The sequence below is a fragment of the Antennarius striatus genome, chromosome 18 (assembly GCF_040054535.1).
Source record: "Antennarius striatus isolate MH-2024 chromosome 18, ASM4005453v1, whole genome shotgun sequence".
Taxonomy (NCBI): Eukaryota; Metazoa; Chordata; class Actinopteri; order Lophiiformes; family Antennariidae; genus Antennarius; species Antennarius striatus.
In genome coordinates this window covers 14,036,593-14,055,259 of record NC_090793.1, presented here as the reverse complement: position 1 = coordinate 14,055,259, position 18,667 = coordinate 14,036,593, and the positions used below count along the sequence as shown (strand labels likewise).

The 18,667-nt window shown below is 39.8% G+C and overlaps 1 protein-coding gene across 2 annotated transcripts; it reads right to left on the bottom strand.

Moving 5' to 3' along the window:
* Positions 1 to 171: 171 nt before the first annotated feature.
* On the bottom strand, positions 172 to 17,687 carry LOC137612291 (oxysterol-binding protein-related protein 1-like). 2 transcript variants are annotated; one of them, XM_068340750.1, is made up of 28 exons: positions 17,513 to 17,687; positions 17,356 to 17,441; positions 17,205 to 17,279; positions 16,910 to 17,021; positions 16,728 to 16,813; positions 16,236 to 16,380; positions 16,036 to 16,103; positions 15,244 to 15,288; positions 14,922 to 14,995; positions 14,594 to 14,657; positions 14,349 to 14,450; positions 14,126 to 14,254; positions 13,943 to 14,021; positions 13,302 to 13,408; positions 9,663 to 9,831; positions 8,172 to 8,355; positions 6,332 to 6,407; positions 5,163 to 5,297; positions 4,984 to 5,081; positions 4,715 to 4,897; positions 4,502 to 4,609; positions 4,184 to 4,273; positions 3,941 to 4,067; positions 3,739 to 3,855; positions 3,497 to 3,620; positions 3,324 to 3,414; positions 3,194 to 3,214; positions 172 to 1,995 (listed from the first exon to the last, which is right to left on the bottom strand). In XM_068340750.1, the coding sequence occupies exons 1-28, from the start codon at positions 17,634 to 17,636 to the stop codon at positions 1,893 to 1,895; spliced, it is 2,922 nt and encodes a 973-aa protein (XP_068196851.1). In that variant the 5' UTR covers positions 17,637 to 17,687; the 3' UTR covers positions 172 to 1,892. The 2 variants fall into 2 exon arrangements, with proteins under 2 accessions (XP_068196851.1, XP_068196852.1); XM_068340751.1 differs by lacking the exon at positions 3,194 to 3,214.
* Between the last annotated feature and the right edge of the window lie 980 nt (positions 17,688 to 18,667).

Here is an 18,667-nt window from a genome sequence, read left to right as displayed (position 1 = left end):
GAGCACAAATCAAGGATCCGTCCACAAAGCAATTCAAACGAGTGGCTCAATCCTTGATCTGAAGCTCATTTTTTATCACTGTGTTGGTTGTTGACATTTGTGCTCAGACTTTGGTACTCATGCCTATGGATTAGCAAACTGCTTGTCTTTTTTTTTTTTTTTTTTTTTAAAAAAGAATAGTATGGTTTTTTTAAGAAGAGTTATCAGTGTAAATATATCTGCCACATATCATTGTGCCAGTGTAACAGTGTGCCACCACTGAGGGGCCTGTGCACACATCGTGGCCTTTGCTGTAAACCAGTTCTTTATAAAGAATGAAAATGAATGTTCTACCTGTTATAGCTGATTTGAAATTATATTGAAGGAGTGTATGATAAATATTCACTGTGTAAAATGTTTTAATACCTGACAAATAGAACTGATTGCACAAAACAGTTTTGAAAGCTAATGGCACAGCAGGGTATCACATGACTAGCAGTGAATACGTTTCAGCTCAATTATTTAAATGGCAGGAGTAAAATAACTCCTCACATCCAACAGGATCAGAACAATCTACATCGCAAACACTGCAGCGTGCACTTAAATCAACTGCAGCTGGGTGCATTCTTCAAAATGAACCAAAATTCTTGAGCTCGACCTTTTTGATTGAAAGATTAATGCATTAATCCTGATGAGATATAGTATTATCTCTTCGTAAATCACTTGAATAGAAAAAGCCAATTTTTTTTTTTACTTTGAGTCACCAAATGTGTAATAAGGTGTACTTGGCCTACTAGAAATGGTTTCCAGTGCAATCTTGGAACATCAGAATCTTTCACAACCATTTGATGCACACACATTCTCGCAATTAAAGCCAACTGTGCAAAAGTTCAATAAACATTAAGCTTTTATTCAGCAACAATAAAAATTTTGTTGATACCTGAAAGAGTGACGACCGAAAAAACAAACAAACTAGCATCTATCCAAAAGAAAAGTCAGTGCTTGATTATGATGAAGGTAAAATTTGCATAGGTAGATGCACATGCATTACATCAACAGCACTAGAGTCAGCTAATTATACACACACACACACACACACACACACACACACACACACACAAAATATCAGTGCAGAGCCAGGATCCCTGCTTTAGTACAGTTGGAAAAAAGTGCTACTTTATCAAAGTCAGGTAAACTTGCTGTATGTGCAACGCTGTAAATCTCTGATTACATCCATACCAGACAGTCCAGGGATGTCTTTTACTGTGGAAAGCCAACAAGTTTTGGAGTATTGGTCATAATTCTTGCCAGATGCAACATTGTACTTTCCATCATCATAACTGCAGAGAATCAGGGTTGCAAGGATACAAGACATTCATTCAAAGGAGCAGATTTTAAACAAGTCCAGTCCAACAATAAAACATGCTGATTTAACCAAAGTCTTATTAAAATAATTTGCACCACATTAAATCATGCATTCATGAGTAGAATAAATAAATCTTAATAAATATGTTAATCATGCACTCCACTGTAGTGGATTGCAGTGGTGTTGCCTCACATGCCTCTGATGAAGCTGGTGAGTAAAATGTTTATAGATCAGCAGGAATGATGGACAAACTACCACCAAAAAAAAACAAAAAACAGCCTCACGGAAGAGTCGAAGTTACATAGCTACAAAACACTCCATTTAATTTCTATGTGTTTTTCTAAAATACATTCTAGTACTTAAATGAACAAGCACCTCAGTAAGCAAAAACTTTTGTGCTTTATTGTTCGCATATTTATTGATTATATACCTCTAGGTTAAGTCAGGTTTACTTTCTTCCACCAATAAGACACTGATTGATGCTGGGAGCCTCAGCAGATCCCAGTACAGCACATAAAGTCCAAAAGGAGCTCTGGGTGCATTTCTATCAGTAGATATTAGGTAGGTTAATGTAGTTCCTGTCCCAGTAGCCTTTCAGGCTGAGCCAGTCCTGAGCTTTATTGTGAGGGTTGGGTCCTTGCTTGAACCACCTGCAAAATTTGAACAAGGTTATGTGTTTGACATGACCCGACAAGACATTTGAGAGTAGCACAGACAAATCAAAAGACACGCGAACTTCACAAACAGTACCATGGTTAAACAAAAGTATTATGATACATAGCCCATAGACTGACAGAGGCTTATGGCATACTATAGTCATATAAAGTCATATGTATTAATATCAAGTTGGGTCCTTTGGAGCTTCAACGCTTCTGTCTGATGGGGTTGGTGTTAGCTCTCCGCAGGTTAGTCAAGTTCTTCACCGTCATGCTAGAATAGATAAATAAAGGGTTTTCCCCAAATTGGTCCCATAAGGCATAGATAGTCCATACCATAATCTGTAAAGGATCTAAGTTAATAGTGACAGTTTGCACATTGCAGTAAAGCAGATACACGTTCTGCTGGCATCCACTTAATCCAAACTCGCCCATCAGATTGCCAGACCGAGAATTGCAAATCATCACTCCATAGAAGCAGTTTTTTAGTGTTGTAGTCATGTCTGTGATGTAAGGCTTCCACGTTTGGAAATAAACCCATTCCACGAAACTTCTAGCAAACAGTTTTTGTGCTGATGTTGATGTCTGAGGAAGTTTCGATCGACAGTTACTACATTAACTAAAAGCTAGCATTTTTTTCACTATACACTCCAGAACTTGGTGACCTCACATTGTGATTTTACAAAGTCCACCACTTTGTCAACTTATTAACAAATAGGACTGGAATAAATCATCCAATTCAGTGACAGAGATGTTTCCTAATACTTCAGTCCACAAAGTGTAGTTCAAATTCACCACTCAAACAAAATATCCAGACTTGATCATCACATGCTGAACTGGTCACACCAAATTGACTGTAGATGTGAGTGTGTGCGTGAGTGGTTGCTTGTCTTTCATGTGAATGAGTGATGTGCTGGTGACGCATTTGAAATATACCCTGCCTGCATTTTATAGCACACTGTTACAAATGTGTATGTTGTCTTTCAAAAGGCCAGTGTCTACAGAAAGCACTTCACAGAGTACAGTATTCCCTCGCTTATTCGCGTTTAAAGATAAAACTTTAAATTACCCTAAATAATAAATACTTTGTCGCTATATCGCGGAATTTTGGTTTTTGCAGGTGGTCATGGAACGCATTAACCTCAAGTAACAAGGGATTACTGTACACAGCAAAAAAACATTTGAACCAAACCTTGGTCCGAGTGCAGCATTCCTTCTCAAGTTTAACGATGGTGATGGAACATTGGGCACAAAATAATAGCAAGGTGATTATCAAAAACAACAGTGATGCAGAAATATCACCACATCATTCAGAGACTGACCTTGTTTTCCATTCCTCTGTCGATTTGCTTTGGTTTTTCCGGACTGTTCTCTGTTTCTCCTCAAGTCTCTTCTTTTCTGCACTTGCCAGATCTACACAGGAGAATGTGGATAAAATCCCTGAATGCCACCAGACAGCTTTAAGGTGTGAGAGTGCCATAGTCATAGACTGTACCTATGTCTCCATTCTCCATAGCGCGAATGTCAGGTCTGAGACGACTGTCTGTTGACGGAATAACTCCCACCATGATCTCCTCCAGCTCATTCAGATGCAGAGCAAATGTTGAGAATGCATAGAACTGCCGGGGAGATTCATTTTGTCATTTCAGTTGTCATTGAGCAAGCAACGAAAGCAAAGGAACGCTAACAAACCCATCACCTCCAACTTTTAAGCTTGTTTTCTCTCCATTCCTGTACCTTTGCAGAGTTGTCTGGTCGAGGAGTTATCTTCCAGATGAGCTTGCTCCCCGGGATTACCTGGACGGTCTCAGCATCAGGTGGAGGAGCCTCCTCAGGCTCCTCATCCACATTGTTCTGAGGCCACAGAGAGGCACACACCAGGTTATCATGAACCAAGTGGAAGAATAAGAGATGAGTTTGAATCGGTGAAACTGCCTACCTGTCTGTTGCCCTTTTTGTCATCTGAATTCTTCCTATCAGTCTTCTTGTGGGTGTCAAAAGTAGCCGAATCCACCGTGTAGAGGCATTCAGTCCATTTACCATATATTGCACAGAGCTTCTTTTTACTGCAACCACAAAAACAAATAGAAACTAAGCTGTTTCTGAAATACAGTACTATCATTATGCCAATTCTCAGAAGTAAAATGTTGATAAATCATTGCCAATTAAAAGATGGATATACCTTTTATCTACGATGTATCCCTCTACCTTATGTAGCTCTTTCCCAAAGAGGCCACAGGGCTTGAACGTCATGCTGCATCTCTCTCCAGTCCTACCAAACAGCAATGGCACAAATTCACCTTGATATTTCCCTTCTGAAAGCTGAGGCTGCAAAATATAATTCATTCTGCCCTTCAATTCTAACAGAAAATGTACTCTGTTCTGCTTCTATGATCAATAAGGTGAATCTAAATAAATCAACACTTTACTGCAGAGCACAGCAAAAAAAAAAAAAGATGTTCCTTTTCTGTGCCCACAAAGAGAAAGCGAATCCTATTACCTGTGATTGATCACTTCCATGGTGCCATACTGCTCGATCCAAAGCTGACCAACAATAATATTGTGGATGCAGCAGGTAGGATTGGTCCAGGTGTAGGCTTCATTATATCTGTAGAGACAGCGGGAAAAAGTCAACACGAGTGACATAAAATGATACATACTTCCAACAAAATAAAATCACAATCACAAAACTGCCACAGGACTATACACTTACTTGGGCAGCTCCAGTGTGATGAGTCCTTTGGGCTCAGCTTCTATGCTCTTCCCCCAAAACTTAAGTTTAGGGTAGATGGAACCATGGAATATAAAATCGTCTTGGATGCCCTCGGCTTGAAAGGCACTGACTGGAGGATGGTGACTGACTTGCTCTGACATCCACCTAAAGCCCAGATCTTCTCTGATAGACAAGAGGGACATGTTCTGGATTCCACTGAAATTGAAAAAATCCTCACTAAATGCAAAAAGATCAGTGTGTCAACTTACCTGATGAGCTCATAGGTCTCTCCCAGTAGCGGGTTGAATGGTTTACCAGTTCTCTCCCACTGTGATGCTACAGCGGACACAGCAAATGCTGCGACACACTACAGAACATGGACTTATTATGAATACAATTCAACGACTGGGTCTGTTTTTTGATTTTAGACTGTTAAAGCAGGGGATACCTTCATCCTCTCCACTGAGTCTTTAGTGGCATTGGCCTGGTGGATGAGGTGTGTGTGCTCCATGTATTCTGTTAACCGCTGGAGGAAACTCAGCGGCTCGTTAAATATGACAGGCATGGCAATCTTTGACAGCTCCTGAAAAACATGTTGGAGACAAAAAATGAAAACGACTGCAGCATGGGTGAAAGATGGAGAAGGATGTTTGAACAATGTGACTTGCTGAGCAACTCAGAAAGGAAAAGCTATGAAATCTAATGCCGTCCAATACAGGAATTAAATGCCATCTTTATAAGGGGTATACATACTGCACAAAAGCGTGTGATGCATCTACACAGAAGAAGACAACAATATCAGACCGCTGGTTGGATTGGATTAAGGACAAATAATTTCACAGCTTCCTCCTGGATTGTGTATAGGACCTTAAGGAGTTCACTGGCATAAAAACTTAAACTGACCCTGTTTTCTGGAGGACTAAATGATTTTGCTTTGGCTAATGCATAAATTTGCATGCCTATGAATTTGGAGACATTTTTGAGTATCTTCTCTGCTGAATATGCTCCTCTTTCTCATCTATACACTATAAAATATCTATGACATGGTCTTTAACACATTATATCCATGAACCCTTGTTTCATTGTACGAATCAGTCTGTCGACTGAATTCTATTGAATGTAATTAAATCCAGGCAGAAGTGATTGAGGACGGACATTCATTAGGAGACAACTGCGGTAGTTTAGACCAGCGGTGCTCACACTTTTTTAGCATACGAGCCACCTCTTAAATTACCAAGTCAAAAAGATTTACCAACTACAAAAGTGCAAAAAATATACTTCTTTACAGATTTTGAGATTATTCTGTATGTACAATGTATAGTACGTTGATGTACCTTGCATAGAAGCATGAGCATTGCTCTGAATAGGATCAGCCAAAGCTGCATAGCCAGCCAGCCTCAAACAAGACTAATAAAAAAGACTAAGGCTAAAAGTGTAGGTAACTCGCCAACTTTTTAGTTGTTGGTTTAGCACCGTGTGTGCGCATGCGTAGTGACCTAACTTCATTTGCTTGGCTACCCTGTGTCAATCAGGTGATGGTGTGACTGATGGTTTAGAACTGGTTTAGAATCAACAGTTGTCAAAAAGCACTCATGTCAGACTGATTTACGCTCTTACCATTCCGATACATTTCTTCAGGATGCTCCAGATACTAACGTCATTCCTGGAGAACATGGGAGCCGGTAGAGATGTTCTATGGAACAGCAGTATAAAAAAACAAAAACACTGACAATATATTGTTAAAGAGGAATTCTATTCAGGTCTATAATAACCATCTCTGTATAAATACTCAATGTTTGTAGGTCAGGTGTGTAATTTATCACAAGCCGACACCTAATAGCACACGATCCGTTCTCCACAACACATTTATTTTCAGTTGTCGGATACAGTGATACATATAAATCTATTACCTATCTAAGAATTGTGTAACTCACTAAAGAAAAACGAACAAACAAAACATTTCAAACCTGCAGTTCAGACACACAGAGCAGGTTCAGCCATTATTTGAGAACAGAGAAATCTGAAACCTGTAATCTAATGAGCTTCCAGCTGATCACATGCCATGAAATAATGTACATCTGAATGTGTCTGTGGTCTTTCCAGTCAGTTTGAGTTACGTATATGCATACTGAGCAATGCACATGACCCTAAATTAAAGAATAATATTTGCACAGGCTAATCACGAGCAATTATTTTTCTGCTACTTCTGATTGGTTTTGAAGTTTGTCCTACACTCCTGATAATGACTGCAGTGTGGACTGTTTTACAGGTATGCTGGCTGGCAGATGGTGTCCTTGGTTAAAATAGAGTACTGAGGCAACGGCACAAATAAAAGCCATTACTTCAGCTAAACAAACACAGGCAGCGGTGGGGGTTGCTCCATCTGTAGGATGAGGACAGCAGTGATGTATGCCCAACTATACTTGGCCCAGCGCCATCAAACTGCCTCAAAATGTAAAACTCCAGTTTTTGCTTGTTCAACAAATAAAATAACACTTTTTAAAAGATGATGAATTCCTAATTTCCATGAGTTAGTTTACTGAACTATAACTTTTTAAAAAACTGGACTGTTCAGCAGGGGCCACAGAAACAGAAGTGAGTTCAGAGTTAGGATTGTATTTCTTCCATGTGTGTGAACACGCTAAATCAATCCCGTGAAGCATGTTTGACCTAAAACAAACACCATTAATGGCTGGCATTGTGTAACTCTTTCAATCTAATTTTACGTATAAGGAAAAATATTTTTTATGACTTGTGGTCTTAAAGACATTTGGAAAGTCCTGATACAATTAACAAACAAGAGGTAGGCTTAACATTTACACTTATCCCCATCTACAGGCAACAAGGGACGTGTATTTGAATGACAGGAGTAATTCCAAATCAACACCACCTCATGAATATTTAATGTACAACACACACATACACACTGAGAGCTAGCCAGCCAACTAGTCCTATCTTCTAACTCTCCTCTGAGCCATGACATGCTAAATTATTTATGGATCACTTGTTGGATTATGGAACTGAGGCCAAGTCAAAATCAGCGTCAATGGAAGTCAAAGAGGTTGTTAAAAATTCACCCCCTCCAAACACAATACTGTATGTAGAACTGTCGTGGAGGACATAACAGGATATTCTATGTGGGTTGCGATGCTAAACAAAACACCTGGCGACAAAAACAGATCAGAGTGGAAAGACAGTATCCTGTTACACCAACTCTAATTACCAGCCGATCATCTTGCTGGATAAGGTCTGCAAACCATCGCACACACGTACAGCCAATTGTACAATAATTAAGGTAACCTAGAAAAATGTATAGTTGTGTTGTTGATTCCTACAGATTACAATTAAATAAAACACATGCTAAACAGTAAAATAAGTCATCTAGACTTTTGCAAAACACCCCCGCCCCTGTAACTTAGGACAGTAAAAAACATGACATAAGTAGAGCATGTCCCACCTGTGTATTTTAACTCCATTGTGTTTGGGTGGCTGGTTGCCATGGCCACCCTCCCCTGACATTCCGGAAGGCCCCCTGTGTGCGCTAGGATGGCAGAGAAGGGTGGTGTCTGTCTCCTCGTCCTCTTCGCAGGAGTGACTGGCCACAGACAGGAAGCCACTCAGAGACAGATCAGACTCAGAATCTGCAGAATGACGACGGGGGAAGACGCCAGGTCATGCCAAGAGTCCCTGGTCAGTGCTCACAAATACACACCTGGTTTGGAAAAGCTGCCGCCAGAACAATATACTGTCCACAAATAAGCACTTGGAACACTCCGGTTCCTCTCCACCTCCCCATCCTGTCTCCCACCTGAGGATCGTGTTCCAATGAGAGGCCACGCAGAAGCTTCATTTCATTCAGCATTGTTTGCTCAACACCAATAGGATGCTGCTCCTCCCCAATCCAGCACTATCAGTGACGTGTATGCAATGTCATGTAAACAACATGAGAGATGAGACTCTGCTACTTGTATATTCCTCTGAGTTCTAAGGGTTTTATGGTAAGGATGGGTATTTGCATAGTACTGAAGGTGGGATGGTTGTACTATATATGCTGCACTCAAGGCCCCATCAGACACTGCTTCATAAGCTTCGTCTGCATAAACCACGACGCATGATGCACAGTATGCACCGAGTAAATTCTAGAGTCTCTAGCAGATACCACAGAGGAGAACATAAATTATATAATGATTCTGAGAAAGAGTATTCAAAACAGAAAAGCTTTCAGCTATAAAACAAAAGACATTTGACAAGTACGTCTCAAGTATAAATCATGTTGTTATGACAACACTGTAAAAAGTTACAGTGCAGTGCTAAATCTCAAAACTGAAAAGTTCAAGAGGGAATTATACCAGAATCAATTCATCAAATTTTGTTTGTGCCGACCAATTCACAAATGACAATTGCCTCCAAGGATGGTTATTCTGTATAGAATAACCATCTCTCTATGATAGGGAAACGTGCAATAGATGTTACAGTGCACAATCTACCACACTTGAGTAAAAGTGAGGAGGACATTGACGTTGCTGTCATGGCAACCTCAGACAGACAATGCTGTTCTATCAATGCTTATCATTCTTCATATAATGAATGAAGAGAACTGTGATGAATTGTGTATTGGTTCACTGTGGCATTAAAAAAATAGATTTAATGTTAAAGTAAAAGTAGTAGAAAAAGAAGTATTAGGTATCTGCTTCTTAAATTAACAAATTAATTTCAAAATTCTACATTGTGTCCAGGGTTTTCTTGGCACATTGAACCACTTGTGCTTCAATGCAATCAGTTGTTACAGGGCAATGTGTTGGACTCCCTGTATGCTCACTCAAGCCTTAATTTGTGTGCTAAGACACTGTATGAATAATAGGATGCAGAATAAAGATGTATAAATCTCATGTATTACTGATATTAATGTATGGATTTACTTTAGTAATTTCCCAGAGGGGTTGCTGACCTGACTCAGCATCATAGAAGTCATCTTCAGCGAAGCTCCTATTGGTAGAGAACCTCCTGCTCTTTCTCAGTGACTGCTTGAGTTCGTGGTGCTCAGTCGCCAATGTCTGCAGAGCCTCCGTCAGAGCTTTGTTCTTCTCCACTTCCTCCTCCAACTTCAGCCTCCACTCCTGCAAACACAGGACCCCCAGACAAATAACACAGACACAGTAAAGTATATGAACAGTAATAACAAATATGACTTGAGCAGACAATATTGACAGTCATTGGTGATTGGCATGGACTTTGACAGCGATCTGCTGCTGCTGCAATAAAATGTGTTTCTTTGTGGTTGTAATAGCAGGTCATTGTTCTAAACTTGCCCACAGATCAGGTTTCCTCTATTTGGAACCAAATACCCCTGTATCTTTGAGACCATTGTATCCCGGGATTGAGTGTCACTTCAGAGCAATCTCAGCCAGACCACTGTGGGGCAGACTAGACCAGATGAGTGTTTACCACCATCTGCTGCTGTGCGTGTTCTTCATTAGCTAAACAGAAGATGGGCAACTCAACAACATGAAAGGAAATTCAAGAATATAACACATTTATATGTTAAAGAAGCAGATATTCAAAAGAAAAGACACAAAGACAATCCTGTGATCAAATAAGCAGAGCACAGCTCAATTTAGAAAAACTCCCAGAGTCATCTGGAGGAAAGTGGCTGATTCTGGTCACCGTTAATCTGAGACTGCTAAACAGGGACTGTGTGTATTAAAAATGAGAAATTGATCATCATGTCTTATATTGGTTGACAAATTATTACCACGTCCTGATCAAGTTGGCTGGTCTGTTCAAAGCAGGTATGAGTGAGTACCTGTGGTCAAAGGGTTCCCTCTCAAATAAGTCTTCTCACCATTTTTAGTGATCATAATAAGAGATTTTATGGCATTGATAACTGTTGTGGTGGCAAAAATACTATAATAAAATAATATGAAGTATAGAGTACAATATGAATGCTGATAAAGGTTGGGGACAGAATACTGTGTGTTAACAGCTCATTCAGGGAGCGAACACTTCTGTTGTGTAACTATCCCAGCCAGCTCTTTTGCACTCGCTGCTTCCTCTCGTCTGAGCATGAGCTCTGCTATTTTGAGAACTGCTGAGGCTGTGTGCAGTAACAGTTGCAGAAGCTTGGGAGGGACATGTCTGCTTGGCCAGTATCCCAAAAAGTGGAACGTTGTTCTGAAATGCGTTTTCTGTCCTGGAAGTGTAGTAAATCTCAGACTCAAGTTTCAATGATGATCAAAAAATATAATTCAAGGGTGACAAGTACCTGTGCAGAAAAGCAGCAATATTCCCACATACCCATCTATACCCTTCTCTAAAAACCCTCCTACTATGTAGATCTCATTTGACCCCACAAGGAAGTCAGTCAGAGCAGGGACATTGGAGAATATTTAGCAATGTCCAGTGGAGTCCTTTATGTGTGTGAGTTGTCAGTCAGGGGGTCAGTTACCCATGATGCAATGGATAAAGGCCAATCTGTACTAGGTGTTAACTCAATCCCCAAGACTTGTTAACGCAATCCCCCAAAAAATGATAGCCTTCTTTCTTACATGGAGGACTTTAAAATATTGAGGAAAAAAACCATCTCTTACCTTTCTGCCATTCTCCTGCTGTCAGAGCAAAAGAGACGGACAGATCTGTTTATCCACCTGTCATCACTAAGTGGTTTCATGCCGTTAGCCTCCTATTGTTTACTTGATATTTGTTTTAAGCCCACTGCCTCGGCTAGGTTTACACATACTGTATGTGTGTGTTTCTGTCAAAATGTTCTGGAGAGTTTCTGTGCACTAAATGTTGTGTTGTCATGCAGTCATATTGTGTTGTAGATGCTCTCCCCCAAAAATGTCATTATATATCCATCTCAATTGTTTGGTGGGCCAGTGGTAGTATGATTTAAATGAAAATTGTGTGCACCAAGTGTACTGCATGCTTCAATGACGAAGACATATTTTTCTTCTGTATGTACTTTATAAATGAGGCAAAGTAACAATCATCTCACAGTTCTGCAATAGCGGCTGAACTGGTTCAAACCATATGTATCCTGTATTTTAATCTCTAACGCTGAACACCTTAACTGCTGAAGAACTATTACTCATGCCGGGACGGCAAAGTCTATTACAGTACCACTAAAAGACACCGGATTTAAACTACTGTAGAAAATAAATGTGTAAACTGCAAATACATGCAGCTGGAGTTGGACAGTGAGGGAATTATTGAATGTGGAATTAGAGTTAATACTGTCTGATAGAACCAATCAGCAGTACATTAAATATAATCCCATTAGCACTTGTAGTAGCACCAGATTAGGATGTGACCAGTGGATATAACACATGCTTGTTGAAACATTTTCTTATCATCTTATATAATATCTGGCTGTTGAAATTATGTCTTTTCAGCATTTCTTTTATGATAATAGATATTGTGGAGTTCCTTGACAAAATTCAATTGTAATGAGACAAAAAGTGACAAAACTAATTTAGAGTGTCCTTTTTTCTTAATAAAGGTGCTACATTCTAATGGAAGATAAAACAAATGGTTTTGGCCCACAAATTTAAAGTTTCTTGGCATCACTATGACAGAATTCATTACATTCTAAATTAAAGAAAATAAGCAACAGGCTTTAAGAACTCAATTTCCTCTCTAATTCAAGAAAATTAAATTCACAGCAATCACTTCCAAATACTGATGAATGAGCAGATATTTCAAATCAGCCTTCGTAGCACAAGACACTGAACGCAAGACTAAATCACACCAGAAACTTCAGGGATGCTGCAAAGACAGCAAAGTATTTAGCTGAATACAAAACAATGAGATACATTAAGACAGCCTTTGACCAGTACCTGTGCAGACACTGGATGATAGTGCCGTCACCGTCTCCTCTTTCTCTTGTTCAGATGCTCTGGCATGTGGAAGTCTGCCTGTTAGCGTGTGTTTTCCTTGTGAGGGTGAATCTCTAGCGGAGTCTGTGGACACACTTCTGTTCCCTCGCTCAATGCGCCGTCTCTCCCTAGAGCAGGAGTGTGTGGCTCCTTTGTCGGACGGTGTCTGTGAGTCTACACTGATCTGAGAGCTGAATGCAGACCTAAGCATAAAAGCAGATCTTGTGTCCTTCCTATAGACGTGCCACTGATTAACCACACAGTTCCACTGGACATTCAAGGACATGGCAAATCCACCGGGACTGGTTGCCTGGGACACATGCTCGCACACAAACGTCAAACCTGATTGGTATGAAGGAATGAATGTAAGGAGGGGAGGAGCTTGAGGATTTTGTAATCAAGTCTGTGTAATTTATTCGGTGAATATGAGCAAATCTTGTGGACAAGGGTATGGGAATTAATGAGATGAAGATTCATGAGTGCTCAATGGGCTTAATGTAAAAATAAAGCTGGCTTGCAAAAAAAAAAAAAATCCACTTTTACAAGAAAGTGTTGCATTACAAAGTTGACAAAGATGATGAAAATTCATGAGGTAATCTGCCACAAATGTTTACAGGGCAGGATTTTATTATAAACATGGAAGTGTCTTAATGGAATGGTTTAAAAACACTTGATTCTCAGAGACTTAATGAGGAGAGAAGATGCTCACCTACCTCTTCTTGTTTTGATAGTGTTTCAAGGCACAGGCGGAGAGCAGCGCTGGCTTCACAAGAAAGCTCACTGGTCTGCTTGGCTTTCAGTAACAGAGGGGCGGGCATTGCTGTAAAAAAAAAAACTGCAGGTGTATAAATTTGCATCAGTTGTTTCAAATATAGAATCATGGTTCAGAAATTATTTAGGCAAGAAAATTTCAGAAGAACACCCATGCCAAAATATCCTAGAGTACAGTGAGTTATCTGAATTGTTAATTTTGTTTAATTGGAAGTCCACACACTGAACAAATGAAAGTATAGAACATTCAACTAAGTAAGATATGTTATTGTCCTTAGACTTTTTCCACTTCAGACTTAAAATTCCAATTCTTCTCAATGAATCAAGATTGCAGTTGCGGTTCGATCTTGTGAATAATTAACAGTAAAGAAACACTGTCTTTATTGACACACTGTATTCATAACAGTACAGAGAACTGGCAGAGATGTTGAATAATGACTAGAAAAGTGTTTTTACTGAATACTTTGATAGCAGTGCAAATATGACACAGAACCAGTTAGAATAAAATTTCCTCTCTGTGCATAACAAAGTAAAAAAAGACAAAATAACTTCATGGTTCTGTGACCAGTTGCACATTTCTTACCACAATTCTCCTCATTCTTCACCATTGATAGAAATATTGACACTTCACTCTCCAACTGTTGCTGGAGAGCATTGGCTATCTGCAAATGCACAAAACACGAGAGACAGTAACGCTTAGTACCTCCTAGAATAGTAAAGGACTATCACTTAACATGGCTCATGTAAAAAGTTATTTTCGCTTTACCTGAAGGGCGTGTGACAGACTCAACGCAGAACCACCATCGTCACCATCACCAGGATCATTGATAATCTTTTCTTCAGCGCAGTGATCAGTGCTATAAGATGCATGTGTTTCAAAAGCTTCTAACCATCTCTAAGTGAACAAATATCAGTGATTATTACAAACTTTTCCAACCTTGCAGGATGAATGACAGAAGGGTGAAATGAAAAGGTGAACCTCATCTCACTTTTCTTGCTGAAAGTGAGTTCATCTTTGGCGGGACCTTAAAATACAGTTCTGTGTCATCAAAGCACCTGAGCGTGAAGAAACAATGATCCAGTGGTTTGACCTAGAACAAAAAAATAAATAGTCGTGCTTGCTGCACTCGATGTCAGACTTCATCATTTCAGCAGGACAATGCGACAACATTTAAACTTGATGTCATTGCACATTCATAATAACAATAGACTGAGCCTAACTGCCATTACCCACCATGCAGTAGGCTCGTATTAGAGACTTGGAGCCCTGTTTTCTGACACCAGCCAGTGCATCAGCTCTGGTAGGAAGAACATAAGAGAATGTAAACAAAGACATTTAAAACTGGCACCAAACTCCAGACGTGCACATTGTAGAAAATGAAACGTGACATTGACCTAAGCACAATACCGAAACAGTGACTCTTAAAAGAGCAGTTTCCACTACGGGCATGCCTCTACCATGGTGACAAAAGCACGCTGTATGTACAGAAGAAAAATATACAGCAAGTGTCTATAAAATACTCTTTAGTGTACCAGCCTGCATACAAATAAATGTATCTCACTTTTTGTGGTACCAGGAGAGAGTTCCATTTTCAATTACCACCCAGTGGGATCGCCATCCAAGTAACTTTGAACTCTGTGAGAGATGAGTGAAGTCAACAGAAAATCCGTGTAGCAAAATTTTATTCAAAACATGTATGAACATTTTGCAGAGAGAAAAGAAACAGAAACAGTAAACAAGGTTCTGACGAGACGTTTTTGTGCAGTAACGATGACACTGTGTGTATATCATCATCACAGTGCCATCAAATGTGGAGGGGTTTGAACAAAAACATAGCCTGACATATTAAGTGCAAAAATGAACACACTTCAACATCTGGGTACCTTCAAAAGAGGGCCTTCAATCTTCTGTACCCCAGTTCTTGCATCCTTTGTGGGGGAGAAGAAAAAAATCAGAGACGGAATGAATTTCTTTTGAGATGAGAAACACAAACCTAAGTTTTATAAACAAAGGCATTGCAAGGAATAGATTTATAATTTATTTAATAGCTTAGTGCTTCCTTTGAATATTTGTATTCATGCAACACTCTGTACCCATGCAACACTCTGAACTGAAGCTGTGCTCATCGGATATCCAAAAACAGGGAGCATTGATTTAATCAATGCTTATATTGCAGTCAACAGAAGCAAAAATAAAATATGCAGAGCTGTATTTAAAGAAGATATGGACAATAATATGTAAGCCAGGGTGCAGGATCGCTAAATTTACTAAATCATTAACATGCCACCTGTGCTTGGAATGCTAGACTCATCACATATTGCCTTTAAAGAAAACAAATCATGGCAATCTGCTATTGTGACCGGAACATTTTGGAAAACAGGAATGGACTCAATAGGAACTATCAGGAAAAATAATCTGTTCATCGGATTAGATTTTTCAAAGAGATTTGGATCCAAGTAGAAAAGAAGATTGTGAATGTATAAATAACCCTTTATCAACCACTCAAATTCAACTTCAGCATGTGATGTAGAGTTGAAATTTCAAAGAAACAGGACTGATGTACTGTAGACTGACAGTTGATGCACACCCTTTTTTTTTTTTACATCAAATGCAAAGAAGCAGGAACTTGTGCTACCAAACCACAATTCCTCCACCCGCTGAATATCTGTTTTTACCTTGTTTTGATAGGCTGCTAGAATCTGCCTCAGTTCATCACTACGAACCAGGTCTAATGCCGTCTGACCTGCACCACAATCAGACGTATAAGAATTGTCATGCAATTCATAGGAATACAATTCCCAGATAATACTGATGCACTTACAAAACCATGTTTTATTTTAAAGCAAATTATGATGTTTTAACAGAAGAGACATACCGCTGCTGTTTTTAACACTGATGCTGGCTCCAGACTTTAGGAGCTTTATAACGCACTGCTTCTGCCCTCTGTAGACTGCGCAGTGTAAGGGTGTATTGCCCACCGAGTCCCTGCAGTGAAGATCTGGACGTTCTTTTTCACGGAGCTGGAGAACATACAGATGAAAAGAAGAAACCATTTACCTCCTTAATACCTCTAACTGTAATTCAAACATGTGAATAAGGGCATTCAAAAACATTGCACACAAAAAGTACATTTTTGGGCATGGTAACAGTTTTCAAAGACCTGCAGTGGTCTGCTTAAACACGGGAGACACTAGAATACTAGGACATTTTGTTCTAGGACATCTTATTAATAGCAATCCTTTTATTAATCTTAGGTAAGACCCTCCACAATCACCACCAACACACTTGATATTTGCAAGTACAGAGGTTGTAAAGATGTTGTCAAAGTGTTGTTTAGACAAATACTTTATAAAGATCAGAGACTGACTATTTTAGAAAGCGTGAAGATGTCTCCTTCTCTGGATGCTTCCAGAAGCTTCCCCTCCAGCTGCCTTGCCTCTCTCCTCTCTGAAGCTGCACAATCCAAACACCGTTTGAGCACAAGGGTAACGACCTCACAGTAATGAGAAGTAAAAAAAAAAAAAAAAAAGAACTCCAATCATTTCATACCCTCAAGCATTGTAATGATTTCATCATCTTCTGCTTCATCTTTAGGGATTTGACCAGTTCCATTGATTATGTTGGAAGAGGCATCATACCGAAGCAGCAACAGAACAATTTCCTTAGAGGTCCAAAAAATAAAATGAAAAGAAAAGACAAATCTGAGCATCGATTGTTATCACATCCAAAATTAACTGGGGTAATGTGAAACGTCTGTGATATTAAGTTGACAAAGAAGAAATTATCCAAAAAGTTGCAATGCAAAAATGACCTTATGACATGAGTTGATACTCAAATATTTTACCTTTCTCCCAGTGTAGGCTGCTTTGTGTAGGGGTGTGTCACCTGCTTGGTTCTGCATGTTTGCATTGGCACCAGCCTGCAAAATAAGTTCCAAACAGTAAATTTCAGTAGCTGAAAATATTCAGGAGACAACAGATAGTGTCAGCTCTAACCTTGAGTAACTCCTCCACAACATCCCTGTGGCCAAAGTAACAGGCCAGATGCAGGGCCGTCCATCCAATGCTGGCTTTAGACCTCGCTGCAAGAACAGAGATGAACATCAAGCTAGCTGCTTTGGCTCATTCAGCCGGCTAATGACAGGTTCTTTACATGTGCAGTTGATATTGAGAGAGGCTTTTTGCTCGGTCCTCGACTGAAGTAACTTGTGAATATGCGAAGAATTTCCATCTTTAGCATAAGAGAGAAGCTTGTCCTCCAGTGACTCTCCCTCCATCACCGCTGGACCAAAACACACCTAACGGAGAATCCCTGTCCAAGACAAGGAGACACTTTTCACTGTCGAAGACGCGCAAGTTAAATAACTCCAGGAACCAATTAACATGTCGTCTCCGCGGTACGTCAGACAGTCTGTGCACTTACTTTTAATTTAAAAGTTTTTTTTAAAAAGCATAACATTACCAAAACGACGATTTGAGGCGACAGCAGGCTATACTCTGTGTCAGAGCGCAGTCACAACAACAACAACAACAACACATGGAGGGAGGAACTTGAAATGTGAGCCCGCCAATCAGCTGACAGCCGTGTCCGTCACGTGACCCAACAGCTGGAGAACCGCGCTGCCAGCTGGCTGCTGCTCTGGTGACGCGCAAAAGGCTTAAACGCAAATACTGCTAGGTAATCGTTGCAACACATTTCACGAATATAATTTAGGATGTATTACTGCCTCGATTGATGTTTTACTTGTACTTACTCATGCCTAATGGTGATTTTGACCAGTCGCTTGACCCTCGAAAACCTACTCTTATCTTTTTAATTACACATAACATATTGGGGGAAGAGATGAATTGAAATTTACATTCCTTAATGTAATATGATGCAACATACAATATCTGTACTCTCCATTAGTCACTTACAACTGAAGAGGTCTTTTGGATAGGTAATGAAATATCTTCAAAACCCTTAACGTAAGTTCAGTTGCTTCAGATTCAGCCTTTGACGATCGTCATGGCCTTATTGATTGGCAGTCTATAACAAAATATTCATAAAACAGCTCACAACACTCATTTTAGGCGGGCCAAGTAATGGCCTTAAGTCAGATTTTATATTGCCCGTTCCTTATCTGTAAAATTGTATTTTGCCTGCCAGATAATACGCACATTGGGCATGCAGTTCCTTTACCCACCTTGTGGTGGCAGTGTCGTGCAACATGTCAGTCAAGTGTCATGAACCTTGAAAGTAGGAGAAGACTGAATGATGGACTAATCACAGCCCATGCTGATGCTCTATCTTGGGAGGGGTCGTCAC